Source organism: Sus scrofa, chromosome 6, assembly GCF_054392235.1.
Source record: "Sus scrofa isolate SSC_HxYL_T2T_F1_AM1 chromosome 6, Sscrofa_HxYL_maternal_Yorkshire_Landrace_v2.0, whole genome shotgun sequence".
In the NCBI taxonomy this organism is placed as follows: domain Eukaryota; kingdom Metazoa; phylum Chordata; class Mammalia; order Artiodactyla; family Suidae; genus Sus; species Sus scrofa.
In genome coordinates, this window is record NC_139388.1 from 33085075 (window position 1) to 33106619 (window position 21545).

Here is a 21545-nt window from a genome sequence, read left to right on the forward strand (position 1 = left end):
TTTAAAAATAAGACTTTTAAAAAAATATGTCAACTGAAAAGTCTTTGGAAAATTCTTTAAGACTGCCTAGCTCAGAGTTCCCATCGTGGCTCAGTGGTAACGAACCCATGAATGAGGATGCAGGTTCAAACCCTGGCCTCGCTCAGTGGGTTAAGAATCTGGTGTAACTGCAAGCTTCAGCACAGATGGCAAATCTATGGCTTGGATCTACTATTGCCCTGGCTGTGGTGTAGGCCACCACTGCAGCTCCAATTTGACCCCTGGCCCAGGAACTTCCATATGCCACAGGTGTGGCCATAAAAAGAAAAAAAAAATTAATGGGGGTACAGAGGGAATAGAGCACCACTTTATATGGAACCATCACTAGTGACACTGAAGCTGAGAGAGATCTGAATGGTGAGGAGCCTGCAATGCCAAGGTCCAGGATAAGCAGATCCAAGCAGAGGAAACAACTAGGGCCAGGGCACTGCCCAGGAATGAGCTTGGTGTAGGTGGGGAAGAAGAGAGGCCAGTGAGACTGCAGCCTGGTGAGCAAGGTGGAGCAGGGAAGGAGCCCAGATTAAGGAGGTCTCTGTTGATCATGGTAAGAATTCTGGCTTATATTCTAGATACAATGGTAAATCTTCAGAAAATTCTATGCAGAGAGGGCTAAAAGGGGGATCTAAATTGGAATAAACCACTCTGGTGGCTTTCTAGAAAAAAGAGAGGACTGAAAGGGAGTAAGAAGCAGGAAGACTAGTCAGGAAAGCTACTCAGGAAGTTGTGGCAGCCAGCCATGCAGGACTTGACAATGACTTGGTGACATGAGGGGAGGTGGTGAACAGTGATCAGATGCAGGATGTGTTAGGAGAAAATAATAGGATGTGCTAATGGATAGGGTAAGCGAAGTGACAGAAAGAATGAAATTAAGAGCGACTTTTGGAGTTTTCACAGGAACAACAGATGACAATGAGTAAGTCACAAAACACTAGGACACCATATGAACAACAGCACAAATGCAATGAAAGGTGAGGATAAATATAGCAGTGACACATGAGGAGTACTAAAGGCAAATATAAAGGCAGTAAGGAAAGCTAATATAGCGGGGAAAAAACCAGATCCAACCTCTGCTGACTTGGGTTCAGAAGTGTGGCTTAAGGCCTGAAGAAGACCCTATGTGGCCATTCTCTCTTCTCCTTTGCTTCCTTGGAGGATTCTGGTTAAGGACACAAAATTTCTAGTTGATCTAAACTATTTTATCTAAAGGGCAAAGCCAAACAAACAAGCAAGCAAAACAAAACAAAAAACAAAAAGCAGACAGTAGAGGAGTTTCCCCAGGCCAGATTCCCATAAAGGGTTAAACAATTTCTAAGAAATACAGAGATGTCATTCTCATTAACCCAAATAAAGCTTTACTGCTCCCAGGCTATTAAGGATCGGAGTACCTACTGTGGTTCAGCAGGTTAAGAACCCAACATAGTGTCCATGAGTATTCGGGTTAGATCCCTGGCCTTGCTCAGTGGGTTAAGGATCTGGTGCTGTTTCTTTCCTTCTTTCTTTCAAGGCCATACTTGCAGAATGTGGAAGTTCCTAGGCTAGGGGTTGAATTGGAGCTGCAGCTGCAGGTCTACACCAAAGCCACAGCTACGTGGGGTCCAAGCTGTGGTGTAGGTCAAAGAAACAGCCAAGAAGGAAAGAAGGAAAGAAGGAAGGAAGGAAGGAAGGAAGGAAGGGAGGAAGGGAGGAAGGAAGGAAGGAAGGAAGGAAGGAAGGAAGGAAGGGAGGGAGGAAGGAAGGAAGGAAAGAAGGAAGGAAGGAAGGAAGGAAGGAAGGAAGGAAGGAAGGAAGGATAAAAACATCATAGGGAAGAAAAAAATCATCTTAACAGATTTGTTAACTGCTTTTGTTTAGGGGCAACTAATGGGAGGCAGGCCAAGTGGCAAACACAACATTAGAAGTAGTACTCAGAGGCTGGTACCTTTTTTTAAATCCTTGGCAACTCTCTAATCCACTCTTTTGAAACTGCTCCCGACTGTCTCTTAATCCTTTATGACTTAGAAAGAACCCTGTAATTTTCATTGAAGAGCTTCTAATTTATCTAAAACTCTTAAGTCTAAAAAAGTGGCTCAAGCTTCATGATTTTACCTCTCAAAGAATATACTAAAGACATGCCCAGCTTTAAAGATTAATACTAAATAATTTTTAGAAAGAAAACATTAAAGAATGCCCATTTGCCAGAGCTATCTCAGAAGACAGCGAAAAATGGACTCTGCATTCAAGTGGAATCAGAGTTTGCAGAATTTATTCAACAAAACAAATGGAAAAGCAGCTCTCCCTCTTTGCAGGCTAGATGCTGTGTGCTCTATCAGCGGGTGAAGAGAACTCTGGACATTCACTGTAGCATGAAATCTCATATCATATATAAGAGACCAAAGATGCAAAGGCATAATTTACTCTAGGGGAACCAATTCATGCCCAGGCCGTTCCTGGTTTTAACACCGAAGTCCCAAATCTTGAGATCCCCACCCCCACCCCCGACAAATTGCGACAGTTGGTCACCCTAAATTTAACTCAGACCTTATTTCTTTGGTTTTGTTGTCCAAGGTGTCACCAGGGCTACTGCATCCCAAGTTTCTTAAAGTAACAATCAGGAGCTTTGCTCAAGGCACTCCTGAGCTAAATAAGCCCAATACTGAAATCCAATCTCCCCACTTTCACACAATCACTGAAGCTTTTCATTCTGACTCACCTGTCCATTCTCATCCCTCAATCTTAATATTTATGACCTTATTTTTCCTTGACATGGGGACATCCATGACTGAGAACATTTTCAGAATTTAATACCCAATGAAAGGGGGGGAGGGGAGGCTTCCCAGCAAGACGACAGCAGAGACCCAGGCCTCTACCTACCGCCATCCCAGATTCCCGATGGGATCATCAATGGAACATTAAAGCAGAGTTAAGACTTCTTCAGAGCTAAGTATCAGGAAAAGGTGTTCAACAGGCCAGAAACTGCAATGAATTGTGCTGGATACAGTATAAGTGGAATGAGATCAAAGAAGAGAAGCATCCTATTGTAAATCAACTATATACACTTCAATTAAAAAAAAAAAAAACAGAGTTCCCGTTGAGGCTCAGCAGGTTAAGAACCTGACATCGTGTCCACGAGGATGCGTGTTTCATCCCTGGCCTTGCTCAGTGAGTTAAGGATCTGGCATTGCCGCAAGCTGCAGCCTCCGTCACAGATGCGGCTCAGATCCAGCATTGCTGTGGCTGTGGTGTAGGCCAGTGGCTACAGCTCTGATTCGACCCCTAGCCTGGGAACTCCCATATGCCGTAGATGCGGCCCTGAAAAAAAAAGAAAAAAATACCAACACCCTAACTCAGAGCAGATTAGCTTCATCAGATTTCCGGGGTTGAGGCCCAGGCACTGTATTTTTGAAACTTTCCAGGTGATTCTCATGCAGGGAGGATTGAGGGGCACTGCCCTTGGGTAATGCTGAGCCATGCAGCTGCTCACGTACCATGTGGGGACTCTCATTCAGGAGCACTCATTTGGCCCAAATGCATTTAATCTGGCATCTTTTATGGCAGAAGCTGGTCTATGTTCTGGAATGCAGCGCTGAATGATGTGATCTTGTCCACAAGGATTTTACCATGAGGTGCGTGAATGGTGAGGTTGGTTACATGTTAGGACAGAGCTGGGCACAGAACACGGTAGAGAAACAGAGGGGAACTTTAACGAAAAAAAGTGGGGGGGGGGGCAGCATCCTGATCAAGGTATCGAAGTATCAGGCCAAGCCTGAGAGAAGCACACCCCCCTCTAGCTCAGAAGGTGAAGAGCAGGACAGGAGAGGCTACCGGGCAGCCGGAGGCTTCCTGCCTCTGCAGAGCAGAACTGAATGCACACAAGCTGTGGGACCCCCAGATTCCCAGATGTGCTGATGGCACAAGTCGCCACTTTGAGAAGAGAACCAGGCATCGCTGAGGTAACAAACTGGAATGAGCAGGTATGCCAGGGCCGGACCAAAAGCTGCCATGGATTGCTCATGTACATGCATCTATACCCCCCACAGATGAAAACAAGTTATTCAGTACGCTCCAGTTTCTCAAGTCTCTCATCTGCCCATGTAAAGATACATTTCTTCCTTCCTCCTTCAAGCGAAGGATTTGGCCAAGAATCTATATTAAGTTTTCACAGAACCAATCTTTCTCTCTCTTTCTTTTTTTTTCTTTTCTTTCTTTTTTTTTTTTTGGCTTTTTGGGGTCGCCCATGCAGCATATGGAAGTTTCCAGGCTAGGGGTCGAATCAGAGCTAAAGCTGCTGGCCGTGGCCACAGCCACAGCAACACGGAATCTGAGCAGCTCTGTGACCTACATACACCACAACTCACGGCAACACCGGATCCCCAGCCCACTGAACGAGGCCAGGGATAGAACCCACATCCTCATGGATACTAGTTGGATTCGCTTCCACTGCACCACAGCAGGAACTCCTCACAGAACAAATCTTAACATCTACGTGCCTATCAGCCAGTGCTAGTCCTTTGCTATAAAGGAAAACAGACAAGGACAAATCATCAGACTCTGGCAAAAGTATTACACTTCTAAGGAAAGGAACCAGTTTGACTGAAACGGTCTCTTCTGAAAAAATGTTACTCAAGTGGACAGGAAAACATTTTAATAAAATTCTCAATATTCCAAAAAGCCGCTTGATCCAAGGTGGCACTGCACCTGTGAAAGTGGGACAAGCAGCCAGGCGGATGGAACAGCATTAGACTGGGAAAGACTGCTTGGAGTTGATTTGTTTTTTAATAAGCACTGCTTCACTTAAAATGATAATAGATGGAGTGAATAGCAATGCATGCTGCAGAAAAATCAAATTAGCTAAGTGAATGAGAACTCGAGAAATTCTCCTAGAACTCGGAGGGAAAACAAGAATCAGTGACAGAGTTCTCATCGTGGCTCAGCAGAAACAGACCTGACTAGTATCCATGAGGATGCAGGTTTGATCCCTGGCCTGGCTCAGTGGGTTAAGGATCTGGCGTTGCTGTGGCTGTGGTGTAGGCCAGCAGCTGTAGCTCCGATTGGACTCGTAGCCTGGGAACCTCCATATGCCGCAGGTATGGCCCTAAAAAGCAAAAAATAAATAAATAAATTAAATTAAAAAATAAAAAATAAATGTCTATGTTCAAAATCTAAGTCAAAAATCTAACCGTATATTAAAAAATACCCGAATGGGTGAATGGGCAGAAAGGTTGAATAAAGTAAATGTCAAAAAAAAAAACACTCACACATCAACAGAAAAATGCGCAAAAGTTGATCAGCCAACAAACAGTAATAGAAACAAGTATTCCAATGGCCCTGAAATATGGGAAATGCTCAACCTCATCAATAAATAAGTGCACTTTAAAATGGCAGCATGTAATCTTCACTCACTAAGCTGGCAGAAATATTCTTCAGTTGTAACGCCCACAGTGTTGTCTAGAGAAAGATAAAGTCGGCTGGTGGAAGTAACCATAAGTGGGAAGGTAAACTGAAAATACTCTTTCTGGTTAACAGTCTGACAATACAACACATACTTCAAACATCGACTCTCTCATCCTGACCCAGGTCTCCCACGTCTAGTAATTTTTCCTAGAGAAGTAATCACAGATGCAGACAAAGATGTAAGTACAAAGATGTTCACAACAGGGATTATATGGTATCAAAAATCAATTATATGACAAAAGTCAGGGGTTCCTATTGAAGGTATTTTTAAAAAATCAGTTTTAAGGAAGATTTAAATAGGAAAAATACTCAAAATATAAGAGTATTGGAAAAACAAGATACAAAAAAATTATATCTAACATGACATTAATTTTCTTTAAAAACAAATAAACACATATTTCCAAGTATAGAAAAAAAAATAGCACTAGAAGTAAACTAAATAGTTATGAATAGTATCTGTGTATGGTGACATTATGATGTATTTTTGTCATTTAATTTACACTTTCTTATAGCTTGCAAATTCCCTATAAGCATCAATTTAGAATTGATACTTTTTTTAGGTATATATTTTTTTCTTCACCTCTAACATCTCTGAAATTGGAATATATCTTAAAATTGATAGCCTCTTTGACTGGATATGTATTACTACTTTAGTACTTAGCAATCAAAAAATAAAACAAGAGGTATGATTATTTTTAAAAGATACAAATAAGAGAAGACGAGATTCTCAGAAAAGAGATATTCATTCCCCCCACAAAAATGACAGAACAATGCAATCAATAGGGCAAGAACGGCTTTGGTTAGGTTTGTAAATTTTCCCCAATATAATTTCCCATGGGACTACAAACTCTTTCATAAAAACAAGTTCAGAGGTGACGATGACCTCAGAGTACACATCTTCCTCCTTTTTTTTTTTTTTTTTTTGAAATTACCTTTTATGGAATGCTTAGTTTGCGGTTGGGCTGTGAAGAGAATAGATTCTTGAGGTTAACAACTCATTCTTGCTTTCTCAATTGGCAAATAGAACTTGAATCCCATGGAGGTAAGGGCTGCCTTTACTCTTCTAGGTTGCAAATTTTCCCCAGAGACAGGAGCGCAGAAAGAGTTGCAGAAATGAAGAGATGAGAAGGGAAGGAGGTTAGGTTAACAGAAAACTTGAATGAAGTCATTTTCTTCTTTTCCTCCTTTGGATAAACAGAGCCATCGCATCCACTCAAGGTTCCAATGAACTGTGGACACCAGAACTTCCCGAAGCTAATGAATGAAACAGAAGCAGCCACTTAAAGCTCTCTGTTCCCGCATATACCTTCTTACTTCTTTCTTTATTCACTCCTATCCCACATCTGGTTTCCCACTGGCAAGTGTGGAAGACCGCTATGGTGAGAAAGAAAGACGGTTCTCTCCAGATACTTGGCAAGTTCCTATTATATACAAGGCACTAAGTGCTGCATGCAGTACAAGAATATATATAATCCCGGCTCTGAAGAAGCTCAGTCTAGTAGATAAGACTGCTATATCAATCGCCACAGTCCAGAGGGAAAAAGAGAATTGTGGCAACCACACTGATGGTTGGTACTCTTGCCATTGTTTGTATTTAATTTTTTTAATGCTACCTTAAATAGCTGAGTTATACATGTACCTAGATGAAGGGGACAACATGACAAGATGGAAGGAATAGTATGAACAAATATAAGAAGAAGGGTTTGTGCTGGGACCAATTTTAGGGTAAAGGCACTATGATGAACTGACTAAGGACTATATATCTTTTTAAAGATTTTTAGGGAGTTCCCACTGTGGCACAGCAGAAACGAATCCAACTAGCATCCGTGAGGATGTGGGTTCGATCCCTGGCCTCACTCAGTGGGTTAAGGATCCGCGGTTGCTGTGAGCTATGGTCTAGGTCGAAGACATGGCTCAGATCCTGCATGGCTGTGGCTGTGGCCGACAGCTGCAGCTCCAATTTCAACTCCTAGCCTAGGAACTTCTATATGTCGCACATGTGGCCCTAAAAAAACAACACAAAACAAAAAATGTAAATGTTTATTGGTCCTCACAAAATCATCCCAGAGGAAGAGTTGAATGAATCTTCCATCATGGGGTATATAGTCTGGCCTTGAAATCTGTTGCAGGGACTCACCGATTCAGTCAAACTCATTCCTTGTCTAGTTCTGAGCTCGGTCAACCAAAGTCAATTAAAAAATAAACACATTTTTTTTAAGGCTTCATTCATGATCATTCTTCCACTATCCTTACAGAAGCGGTAATGAGTACACAGCATCAAATTAAAAGCCTGAAAAATTCCTTCCCACAGCTCATGCTTTTAGGAGTCATGGAAGACAGAGAGCCAGAAAGGGCATGCTAAGACGGCCAGCCAAAGGGGAAAATTCCACCTACCCAGCTCAGATGCAGAACTACCTTCATACAGCATGACCGACTGAATGAAACATAAGAGAATAAAACGACATGACAATTCATGGTTAACACAACCATCCGCAGCTTAAAAACACACAAACACACATTTCCGTTATCCTTTGGTAGTTTTCTTATAAAAAAAAATGTGCAACAGAATGTATAGATGGATCCAGACACTGTCATTTAGGAAGAATCTCGGATGTCACAGGGTTATCTGGATTAGCTATGAGGACGAAAACTGTGGGTCACTGAAGGAATAGACGGCCGTGGAAGATTCGGAAAGCTGAGCCTGGAGATCACAGAGTATTAGATGAATGGCCATCTGTTTTGAGGAGGACCTTCAAACTCTTTTCCAGCCAGAAGCTTTCAAGGATAGAATAAATATTTCCTTTTGCCCACATGGCCAAGACATACTGCCATAAAGTAAGAAGAGGATAAAAAGCCAATCCTTGGTTTGTTCAATAATTGATTCACTCATTGATTCAACAATGATTTATTAACGCACCTACCATATTCAAAGCCTATGTCGTGTCTGTAGAGGGTACACATTCTCAGGAATCTAAAATACGGTAGATAGAAGGCACTTTTTAGAAAATTCCAAGAAGGACCAAGATAAGGGACCCAAGTAAAAATGGAATCCGCAAAGGAGTAAAATGAGGAGCAACCTCAGTAGGATAACTGTGCCAGGGGGGGCTTGACAAAGCTGGTGTTTACCAAAACATTAAGCACGTGGTACGACACAACATCCAGTGGCACAGAGCTATCACTATAGCACGAATCTTCAATCAGTAAGAATAAAGAAAAGACCAATTATGAATTCCAGGGGGAGAGAGAGACGACACAAGAAAGTCATGGTTCAAACACAAAGCTAGCTAAAGAATGCAGCATGAGTCTGAGCCTTTGACGCGGTGTAAAATCTTGACCTGACATTTGCAACATGCCCTTGCCACTGACACAGGTTTTAGTCATCACAGAGGATGAGGACATCTTCTGTATGTGAATCCAGTCACTCTGTCTGGCTCTATGCTTACTAACAAACACCTAAGCACGGTTCAATGCTGGTTTTCAGATTTCAGAATCAATGAATAAAACTGACTGTCTTATCAAAATTATAGACTGGTATGTAAACATTATGAACTTCAAAAATGTGAAAGCAATGGTATGGTTGAAATACTAGAAGTCAAGGGAGAGCATCTACATCTTGGCCTAAAGGTAATCAATTAAGAAAAGAAAAACAGGAGTTCCCACTGGGGTGCAGTGGGTTAAGGATTTTTTTTTTTTTTTTGCTTTTTAGGGCACCCATGTCATATGGAAGTTCCCAGGCTAGGGGTCAAATTGGAAGTACAGCTGCCGGCCTACACCACAGCCACAGCAACATGGGATCCAAGCTGCGTCTTTGACCTACACCACAGTTCACGGCAACACTGGATCTTTAACCCACTGAACAAGGCCAGGGATCAAATCTGCATCCTCATGGATCCTAGTCAGGTTCGTTAACTGCTGAGCCACTAAGGGAACTCCGACGGGTTAAGCATCTAGCATTGCCACAGTTATGGCATAGGTCACAGCTGCAGCTTGGATTCAATCCCTGGCCGGGGAACTTCCATTTGATGCAGGTGTGTGCCCCCCCGCCACCCCCCCCAACAAAAGAAGAAAACTAAAACCAAATGTAAACTAAGTTAGCAAGAGTGTGAGAGTGTAAGAGAGCCGATTCCACATTTTTTTTTTTTTCAGAGAAAAACTGATAGTGCTTAAGGTTGTTGGATGAAAAACATAGAGGTATTAAGCACATTAAGAGAATCACTTCCAGGAGTTCCCGTTGTGGCGCAGTGGTTAATGAATCCGACTAGGAACCATGAGGTTGCGGGTTCGGTCCCTGCCCTTGCTCAGTGGGTTAATGATCCGGCGTTGCCGTGAGCTGTGGTGTAGGTTGCAGACGCGGCTCGGATCCCGAGTTGCTGTGGCTCTGGCGTAGGCCGGTGGCTACAGCTCCGATTCGACCCCTAGCCTGGGAACCTCCATATGCCGCAGGAGCGGCCCAAGAAATAGCAAAAAGACAAAAAAAAAAAAAAAAAAAAAAAAAAAGAGAATCACTTACAGAATAAAATGCAAACACAGTGAAAAGTAGTTACTTATAAGAAAGAGACCTTGGGGAGCAGAGGGCGAAGGGTTTTTCACTTTTCATTTTACATGGAACTCAACTGTTTGAATTTTTACTTCTTAACACATGTATTTTGTGTATAATAATAAAAACAATAATATGAATGAAGAACTGACATGGAAAGATCTCCAGGACATATTATTAAATTTAAAAAGAAGGAGTTCCCGTCATGGCTCAGTGGAAATGAATCTGACTACCATCCACAAGGACACAGGTTCGATCCCTGGCTCGCTCAGTGGGTTAAGGATCTGGCGTTGCGGTGAGCTGTGTGTGTAGGTCGAAGACGAGGCTCAGATCGGATGTTGCTGTGGCTGTGGTGTAGGCTGGCAGCTGCAGCTCTGATTCTAACACTAGCCTGGGAACCTCCATATGCCGCGGGTGCGGTTCTAAAAAACAAACAAACAAAAAAATAGAATATATGCGTATTCATCTATTAACTGCTCATATAGTATCCTTTTTTCCACATTTTTCAAGAAAAAAGATCCCATGACATTAGTAGAGAGAGGATAGTTTCGAGGGAGAAAGAACAGCTCTGGTCTCAGAAAAACCTGGATTCAAACACAAGCTTCATAAGAAGGTATGTCGCCCCGAACATGTGATTTTTTTTTCCTCTCTGAGCCTCAACTTCCTTTTCTAAAAAGTTTTATTGAGATTTCATTCGCATACCAAACAATCCACTCATTGAAAGTATACAACTCACAGTATTTTATTATGTTCACGGGATTGTGCAACCGTCACCACAGACTAATTTTAGAGTATTTTCATACCCCCCAAAGAAACCATGTAGCCACAAGCAGTCAGACTCCATCAATTTTCCTTTCTGGGAAGAAATGGTGATCCGAAGGAGAAGACTGCCTACCTCATAGGCTTGTTATGAGAAAGAAATAAACTATATCAAATCCTCCAGCACAGTGCCTGGCCCTCTGTGGGTGCTTCATCACACGCATTTCAAGTCAAGTTCACAATCGAAGTAATACAGAAATAAGCAAAAAGACTGGATATGATGAGAAAGTATGTGCAAGAGGCAAATCCTTCCAAGTACCTAGAAAGACACTCAGGTTCCTCTCCCCGGCACCTATTCCACCAGCCATGTCCTCTCCCCCGTTCAACTAAATACCAAAAAAAAAAAAAAAAAAAATCAGGTTTCAAGACAAAAAGCCCATGCTGGAAAACGTCAGCATTTAGGAGCATATTTAAGTGCAAAAGTTTCCGGAGGAGACACACATCCCCGACCCTGCAGAAAGTGAACAGCAAGAGGCGAATCTTGCAGTTGCTGAGCAGGTAAGAAGAAGACGGGAACTTCACGCTGGACAAGCGGTGGAAACTATCCTGTCATGTTCCTACTTTTCAAAGTGAAAATAAACATGACAGGTGCTCATTTGGCTGTTCAAGCACTTTCCACTTAAATGGCAATTCCTCAAGCTTACCGACGGCAGCCTCAAGTTATAATTTATTACTCTTTCTGTGTTATTCCCTGGCCTTGGCAGAAAGCAGAACACAGCACCTACATTTCAAGACCCGTGAGAGGTAATAAAGTATAATTATTTAGAATTTATGATGAAGCCATATATTATCGGCACTTTTGACTTTCCGTTGGTCAGTCAGAGGTGGGGGGGAGGAAGGGAGTGGGGTCAGAGGAAGAAATAACAAAAGGCTTTTCCTTTGAATGAAATGTCTAAATCCGGGCAGGAGGGAGGGACCCCTGGGAGACTGGCAAAGCTACCACAGTCCCCAGGTGAAGTCCCACAGGAGCCCCAGTGAAGAGACTTGAAACTCCTGGAGGCCTCCGTTCTTCCTGCTCAGGGAGCTACAGACTCCAACGAGAGTGCTCGTGTTCGACCCCAAAAAGAGAAGCATGGCGCATTTTCAGGTTAAACCACATCAAACGTCCCTAGGGCGCTGGGTCTTACTGCCCTAAGCCATAGGTATTTCAGAGAAGGTGCATCTAATCTGTTTAAAAACCACGGGCCAGGTAAACCTGGCCTCCACCGAGGTTACTGCTCGGATCTGACGATGGCCAGATGTCGACTCTTCTCGCCCTCAAGGATCAATGGGGGAGATTTCCCTTGCCTGTCGCTCCTTGATGTGGCCACGGAAACATATACCTGGAACAGTTAGGTGCAAAGCTGGCCCACGTCAGGGCACGCAGCAGGAAAGAATACAGCACTCAGCACTCCCCTGTCACCCCCTCCCTCACTGCTTCTCCGATCCGTCACAACCCAGCTCCCCGCCTCCAGTGAGTCCCGATGTTCAAGTCGTACTTTGCACCAGACTTGCCCGTATCCTTTCTGATTTGGCCTTGGGAAGCAAGCATCATGTAGTTTGCCAGGGGAAGCAGAGGCTCAGAGAGGTGCCAACAATGCATGACCAACGAACAAGAGGGGCAGCTGGAATCTGGTCACCTGACCCGGACACGGCCTTCCCATTATTCTACCCATTGGGGAGGGCAAACCGAAGCGAAAAAGAAATGCTGAGCATTTCAATGTATACTGCTGTTTTCTCTTCTTTTCTTTTTTGTTGTGGAATTTTTACTTGGCAACTGAAGTTTTGAAAGAGCTGACTGCTATAGTAGCGAAAGATAGGTGAAAACAGAGATGTAGCTGGACCTAAGGAAACCAAAGAGATCAGACAGAACAGAATCATGAAGAGTGACGTGTCAAAAAATCATCAAAATAAATGAAAGGTGGGGGAGGAGACTCTGCCCAAAATGTTTACCCGGCACTCACCTTTGCCCTGAACCATCCCACCTCCACACTCAGCTCCTGGTTAATGAACATAATTTGGTTGGTGTCCCTTGAACTGTATCATCTGTTCCCCAAAAAAACAAACCCCGAAGTTGGTCTCCAAGCCACTTCCAAGTCCCTAAGTCCCTGGTTGCATTCAGTCTATGGAAAACATCTGTGGCAAAGTAAATCATCCTACTCTGAGAAAGACCAGAGTGTAATTTTTTTTTTTTTTCTTCTCTAAGTGCGTTTTGAAGTCCTGGTTGGAAAATTAGTGAAAATTGTAAATCTGTTTGCAAATCTGGTCATGTCTAACCCAGAGATTAGGGCAAAGATTCCAATTTAAAAGTAAAACCGTGACAACCCCAGTTAAGCGTGTCCTCAGGCACTGCCAGCAGGGCCTTCACTCAATTCCACAGGCAGTGGATTTATTACAGGCACCCGACACGTTCCCCATCAGACACCCCTGGAGTATTTACTTGAGACAGCAGGGTTCAGTCTGCACTTCCTCTGCAGACCAATATATTATTATAAATTGAGCTAAACTGTTTCCTTTTCATAAGTGCTATGAAGTTCAGATTTCAGATATCAGCACAGGGTTGGGGTCCCTCCGCACAGCTCTTGATAGTATTTGGCTTTTGAAAAGTAAAGAGAAGAGGTAGCTTCAGACCATCGTTGCTTTTATTTTTGTTTTGCTTTGTCTAAGAGGAGATGGAGGAAAATTCATTTTAGAAACTGAATATATATGACCTCTTAATAAGAAAATGTATTCTCCATCCCCAGCTCAATAGCTTATCAGTAATTTCACCTACATCTGAAGGCAGGAGCTCAGAAATCAGGACTAGATACTACGTCTTGGATGTCAGCTCCGATAAAATAACAACACTCACTTGTCCCGTTTATCACCTACAACAGCTAAAGGGAACCAATGTATATCTTAATATGTATATTCATTATAATGTATAAGTCAAAAGGACAATGTCATTATTCAATATTTTCATTACTGATGTATTTCTGAGCCAAGAAAAACATAACTTTTAAAAGAAATGAAGAATGTGTGTACATATTCACACACACACGTACATGTGTTTGTATATTTATACACGTATGTATGTATGTGTATATATACATACACACATACATATGAATGATTAGGTCACTTTGCTGTACAGCAGAAATTGACACAACATTGTAAATCAACTATACTTTAATTTTTTTTTAATTTAAAAAATTAAAAAATTGGAGGCTCAGTGGTAACAAATCCAACTAGCCTCCATGAGGACAGGGGTTTGATCCCTGGTCTCACTCAGTGGATTAGGGGATCTGGCATTGCAGTGAGCTGTGGCACAGGTCGAAGACACAGCTCAGAGCCAGCACTGCTGTGGCTGTGGTGTAGGCCAGCAGGGTAGCTCCAATTGGACCCCTAGCCTGGGAACTTCCATATGCCGTGGGTGCAGCCCTAAAAAGCAAAAAAAAAAAAAAAAAAAAACAAACCTCAACAGAAGAAAAAAATGGGAAAACAGAAGGAAACGACTACATCGTCACACTTCTTTTCTTCCTTCTGAACAACTTAGTCCTAGAGCCTTCAGGGAAGGCAGAAGCATTGAGCTGAGGGAGGGATCGGAAGGCACAGAAGCCCTGAGCTGGGGCAAGTGCCCACGTGGGGTAAGGAGGGCACCCATGTGGGGAAAGGAGGGATGGCCTGACATGGGTGTCAGAGCTCAAGCGGATAAAATGACAAGTTCCAATCCGCGCTTCTTTCCGGCTGTGCAACCAGTGCTGAGGAATGACATCAATCTAAACTTCATTTTTCTCTTCCTCAGTAGAGCTAGTATCTACCTCTCAGGGTTACTGGGAAAATTCAAAGAAGGCCTGGACGTGGCATTAGTACCCAATAAATGTAGCTGTTTCTTTATATACCACTATGATTCTGAATACATATATCTGTGCACATAGGAAAGACTGACAAGGACGGTCCTAAAATAGCCATGAACCTGATTTTTATATTCTTCTTTCTGTTTGTACTTTTCAGTACTGTTTCTTTTCTCAGTAATGAGCATGCATTACATTTACAATCAGAAAAGAGCATGATGGGGGAGGGAGTGGGAGGGATGGGGAGCTTGGGCTTATCAGACACAACTTAGAATAGATTTACAAGGAGATCCTGCTGAATAGCATTGAGAACTTTATCTAGATACTCATGTTGCAACAGAAGAAAGGCTGGGGGAAAAATGTAATTGTAATGTATACATGTAAGGATAACCTGACCCCCTTGCTGTACAGTGGGAAAGAAAAAAAAAAAGAAAAGAGCATGAGATCTTATTAAATAAATGGAAAGTAGCTGAGCCTTTACGATGTGTATTTACCACTTTTATGTACAGAAAACTAATAAAGCTATGCCCAAAAAGCACCATTCTGACTCTCACTTCTTTTAAAGATGCAAAATGTGAATAGAAACGTGAACAAAATATCCAAAAGGATATGATGGAAGACAGGAGGAGAAAAAGAATGTATACACATGTATGACTGGGTCGCTATGCTGTACAGCAGTAATTAACACAACATTGTAAATCAACCATACTCTCATTTTTTTAAAAAATGTCCAAAAGGAAAGTGGTTTATTGGCTGAAATTAACACCCATTTACATTCATGGTAAGTATCCACATCCGGGTGGTATATTAAACAATGAAATAATAGTCTATTTACCTACAAATGATGCTCAACGGTGGGGCAAAGACTTCAGAACAGAAACTTAGAATCTGAAGCAAGAAGGGGAGGGGCAGGTGAAGAGACGACCTTCACCCCCAAAGCATCCCCATGTGGAGATTTTAGCGACTCCGGGTCAAGTCTAAAAATGGCCCCTATAAGATTGAGAAAATCATCATATATGAAACTAGCAACCCACACTGGTCCCTGTTCTGTCTCAACTGAGTGACCATGGCCAAATTAACTTAAGAACAGAACGGTCCCTGCACCATGTCCCTCGCAAGGCTGTTTGGAGACTGAATGAAATTGCTTATGTGAAACCATACTGTAAAGCGACATGCAAAAGGAAGGCAAGGTTGGGGGCTTACTGAGATCAGGGTTCAACGAATGCAGGACTCACCTATGAGAAGAATTTAAGAACTCCCCACTGAATTGCACGGTGAGAAAGTAATTGCCTACCTCATGCTCTTCCAATCTTCCCACTGACATGAAGGAGAAAGTCCAAGATTGGCCCCAACTGATACAGTTAACACCTCTCTGTAATAGTTCCTAAAGACAGCACAGGGCTCAGGCTCGGGAGCCTCAGCAAATAAAAGCAGCAGGCACTTAATCCTGCTGCCCTTTCTCTCTCTACAACACTTCCTATTTGGTCGAGTGATACTGGTTTCCCCATTAAGATGGCGAGATAAAAATCCCCTTCTAAAATAAATTCATTCATGACACTGTAAATTAACGATAGTTTCATTAAAAATTTTTTAAAACTTTTAAAAATTTTTTAAAAAGAAAAGAAATTCATTTCAGTGAAAGAAGAGAAGAGAGTTTATCTAGAGAGAAACATTACATAAGTAGTAACAGTACAGGTAGCACATGGATATGGCAAGAAGCTTGAAGCTGATGTGTAAAATGACTGAAATCTGGAAAACACTGAATGAGGTGCTGGCCAAAAGGGCTCTACCAAACCCATGGTTCCTCCAAGGCAAGGACCACGTTTTATCCATCTCTAAAATCTTCTCCAGAACCTTATGCAGCACACAGAACTCAGTGGGCCCTCCACAAACAATCCATTAATTGTTTTTTTCTTTTTCTAGGGTTATACCCACGGGCACACGGAAGTTCCCAAGTGAGGGGGCGAATCAGAGCCGCAGCTGCCAGCCTGCATCACAGCCACAGCAACGCAAGATTCAGACCACATCTGTTCCCTAAGCCACAGCTCACGGCAATGCCGGATCCTGAACCCACTGAGCAAGGCCAGGGATCAAACCCGCATCCTCATGGATATTAATCAGGTTCTTAACCTGCTAGGCCACAATGGGAACTCCCCAAACATTCTATTAATTGGGAAATAAGTCTTATTGTATATACTGGGTTTGAGCCTTGGTGCTTCCTGGCTCTAAAACCCAAGACATGAGTAAACTCCCCCAGGCAGGTAAGAGTGAGCGCAACCCTAAATAATCAGGAGTCAGAGCCAAGGATGGAAGAAACCATGAGAAGAAGCTTTGTGAGGAACAAAAAGGATATTGTTTGCACATTGCGATCAGAAAACAAACAGAAAGTCTAAAAATAAAGCCAAAAACGTAGAGCAAAGAAGCAAAAAAACCAAGCTCTACAACCTCCACAGCCTCAGTCAGCCTGACCACAGCTGAAATACTGCTTCCCAAAGAACTAAATGAGGGAAATGAAGGAAGCTCCCTGTGAGGCAGGGGAGGAAAAGGCTGGGTTGTCAGGTCAGCTCTTCCTGCGAAGAAACTCAATCCAAAACCAGAAAAAAGTTTCACTAAAAACCTAAACAGATAGGGACATAGTTCTAAAACGTCACATGGATAAGCTGATTTAGATGATGTAGTGGCTCTGATATTTAAAAAAAAAAAAATCTTGAACACGGTTTAGCACATTCGGGGAACTCCATAAACTCTTTTAATGCAAAGAAGAGCAACTCTGGAAGTTGGCAGTAACCTGGAGTTCCCATGGCGGCTCAGCAGCGGAGGAGCCCAGCTAGGATCCATGAGGATGCGGGAATACATAAATAAATACGGTTGGTAGTATCTTTAAAAAGCAAATCCTGGTTACACGTAGAAATTTCACTGTCACTATAAAATAACTAAAGAGTTTCTTTCAAAAGACATATTCAAAATATGTAGCCGATTATCTAAAACTGAGACACCAGAGCATCACTACGGCTTAGATCCAACCAATTACCCAGCATAAAGTAGCAGTCTCCTTGGTGAAGGGGTATCGCCAAACCAGGGGTCTCTATGTCCCATGAGATCTTAAAGCCAACATGCCACACATCGGGATCTCTGCCTTCGAGCTGGGGATCATCCTCGCTTTCCTCTTCAGGGCCTGTCGAGAGAGAAGGGAGTGGTCAGAAAGGAAAGGGACCACCTGGAGTTCCGGGTTTCATAACACTTAGCGCAGGAACAACTGAAGTTTTAATAAAATACGGAGAAGTGAACGATACGCTCCTTTTATACCCTATTTTTAAAAATGCATTTCTTAGAATATTTTTTAACATGCCATTTCTTTTGGGTTTGTTTTATTTTTGTTTTTGCTTTTGTTTTTTTTGGTCTTTTTGTCCTTTAGGGCCACACCCGCAGCATTTGGAGGTTCCCAAGCAAGGGGTTGAATCAGAGCTATAGCCGCTGGCGTACACCACAGCCACAGCAATGTTAGATCTGAGCCGTGTCTGTGACCTACAGCACAGCTCATGGCAACGCCGGATCCTTAACCCCCTGAGCGAGGCCAGGGATCGAACCCGCGTCCTCATGGATGCTAGGTGGGCTCGCTAACTGCTGAGCCACGACGGGAATGCCTGTCATTTCTTTTTGAATCAAAAATGCTGAAAATTGGTGAGACAATAACCCTAGACAACAAGAAAAATAAAAGAACCTTGATTATTTTGTTCAATTCCATGTAACTAAATCAGAAAATCTGGATTAAGTGGATAGGTTTGCAGGAAAATATTAATGGCCAAAACTGACCCCAGAAGATGTAAAAAAGCTAAACAAGCCACAAAAGGTAGAGAGGAAGGTGGCAAAAGACTCTCTCTCAGGAAAACACAGGCTTAGAGAAGTTGAGAAGCAGAATTCTTATCAAACAATTAAGTGGGTAATTTTGATGCACTTTAAACTGTTCAAGAACATAGAAAAAGAAATGTGTTCAAATTCTTTTCACAAAGACAGAATAGATATCAAAATCCAACACACACACACACACACACACACACACGAACATGCACACACACGCACACACATCAGTCTCACATCTAAAAATCAATGCATAATTCCTCAATATAGATAGTCCCCTACTTTTCAACTTTACAATGGTGTGAAAGGGATATGCATTCAGGTGAAGCCGTACTTTGAATTTTGACTTCTGATTCTATGCTGGGCTAGCAAGATGTGGTACAATACTCTCTTAGGATGCTGGGCACCAGCAGCTCCCAGTCAACCACGCATGATGGTGAAGAACCGATATACTTAACAGCCATTCTGTACCATACAACCACTCTAACTTTCACTTTCTGTGAAATATTCAATAAATTACATGAGCTATTCAACACTATTACAAAATAGGCTTCGTGTTAGATGACTTTGCTCAACTGTAGGCCAATGTAAGTGTTCCAAGCATGTGTGAGGCAGATTAGGCTAAGCTATGATATTTAGTAGGTTAGGTGTATTAAACGCATTTTTGACTTATGATATTTGCAGTTTACATAAGTTTTGACTTACGATATTTTCAGGCTTCATTGGGAGGTAAACCCACTGTAAGTCAAGGAAGGAAATAGAACTACAGAAGGAAAGAAAATTCAAATCGAGCAGCATATGAAAAGAACAACACTCCATGACCAAGCAGAACTTATTCCATGAGTACAAGGAGAGTTCAATACACAAAGGCTTATACTTAAAATTCATCGTATTTACAGACGAAAACAACCGAAAGTATTTGATAAAAATACATCCTTTCATGATAAAAACCTCAACAAGAGAGCAACAGGTGGCTAGTCCCTTAACATGATATAATACAGATCTACCTTAATTCCAAAGCCAGCATATTTTAAGAAGGAATCATTAGAAATAGCTTCAAAGTTGAGACAAAGCCCTTTAGCCTCACAATGACTCATTTAAACAATGTAAAGACATATTATGTTCTTTAGAAACAAGACAAAACATCATGGACATGCCAGTTCTCCCTAAATCATCTATAAATTTGACACGAACACAATAAAAATATCAACAGGATTGATTTTCAGGTGAGTGAGGCTGGTCACCAGACAAGCTGATTCTACAATTCACAAAGAAATATGAACAAGCAAGGACATTTATTTATTTATTATTTATTTATTACTATATAAAGAGCTTCAGTGTGATGGAAGGGGAGTTTGGGTTTAGTAGATGCAAACTATTCCATTTAGAATGAATAAGCAGCGAGGTCCTACTCTATAGTCCAGGGAACTATATCCAATCTCTTGGGCAAGACCATGACGGAAGATAATATAAGAAAGGGAATGTATGTATATTATGACTGGGTTGCCTTGCTATACAGCAGAAATTGCCACAACACTGTAAATCAACTACACTTTAATTTAAAAAGAAAAAAGAAAAAAGAACAATAAAAAAGAACTCCTACACATCAATAAGATAAAAATCAATAATCAAATAGAAAAACAAGCAAAGGTTACATGAAAGAACACATGAAATAACATGTGCCTGTAAACATCTAAAAAGATGTTAAAACTTCTTTCTTTTCTTTCTTTTTTTTTTTTTTTTTTTCTTTTTAGGACCACACCCATGGCACATGGAAGTTCCCAGGCTAGGGGTCAAATGGGAGGCTATAGCTGCAGGCCCACGCCAGCTACAGCTACAGCAACACCAGATCCAAGCCAGGTCTGCAACCAACACTACAGATCAGAGCAACGCCAGATCTTTAACCCAATGAGGAAGGCCAGGGATCAAACCCTCATCCTCATGGATATTGATCAGGTTCATTACCACTGAGACACAACAGCAACTCCCAAACTTACTTCTGTAAGAGGAATAAAAATTAAAGCCATAATAGATATTTCTTACTTCTCAGATCAGAAAAAAAAAAATTAAGCAATTTCATAAATCCTGGTTAGTAAGAGTAGCAAAATGGCACACTCATACTCTCTATAGAAGACTACTTGGCAGTACTTATCAAAATGACAAATGCATAAACCCTTTGGACTTACAGAAATTCCACAATTCCACTTTTAGGTATTTATACTAAAATTACTACTTGCAGAGGTTGCAAACTGAGCAAAGGATATTTGCTGTAGCACTGTTTACAAGAACAAAAGAACAGAATAACCTAAATATTCATCAATAAGTTTCTGGTTAAATTATAAAATGTCCAGTCAGTGAAACATTATATACCACTAAAAGTAATATGAGTGTTCACTGATCTAGAACTATCTGATACATTAAGAGAAAGAAAGGAATAGGTTATAACTTGGGTAAAAATACAAACACATACACATACATGTGTAGAGGTATATATAACACTTCTGAAAAAACCTCAAAGACTGATTTTTCTGAGCAAAAAAGTGCATGACTGAGGTAAGGAGTGGAAGAAACACATAGAGGAAGTGGAAGGCACACACTGCAATTTGCCCTTACTAACAGTCCTGCACCTACTTAAAAACTTGCAAAAGTTCGTTTAAGAAATATTTATTGAGCAGTTACTATATCAGGCACTGACCTGAGCCCTTGGGATCCATCAGTGAATGAAACAAAGACCTATGCCCAGTGAAGCTGTCCTTGCAGTGTGGTACCTGTTCATCACTGATTACTAAAAAGGCAACATATTTTTTTTTTTTGTCTTTTTGCTATTTCTTTGGGCCACTCCTACGGCATATGGAGGTTCCCAGGCTAGGGGTCAAATCGGAGCTGTAGCCACTGGCCTACGCCAGAGCCATAGCAACGTGGGATCCGAGCCGCGTCTGCAACCTACACCACAGCTCACGGCAACACCAGATCCTTAACCCACTGAGCAAGGGCAGGGACCGAACCGGCAACCTCATGGTTCCTAGTCTGATTCGTTAACCACTGTGCCA

General features: G+C 41.9%; 1 protein-coding gene across 5 annotated transcripts in view; it reads right to left on the reverse strand.

The window, feature by feature from the left end:
- FTO (FTO alpha-ketoglutarate dependent dioxygenase) overlaps positions 1 to 21545 on the reverse strand; it is a 391465-nt gene that overhangs the window by 236194 nt on the left and 133726 nt on the right. For all 5 annotated transcript variants that reach the window (XM_084957974.1, XM_084957973.1, NM_001112692.1 and 2 more), the window contains 1 exon segment: positions 17669 to 17812. In XM_084957974.1, coding sequence (XP_084814100.1) covers positions 17669 to 17812 — 144 coding nt within the window.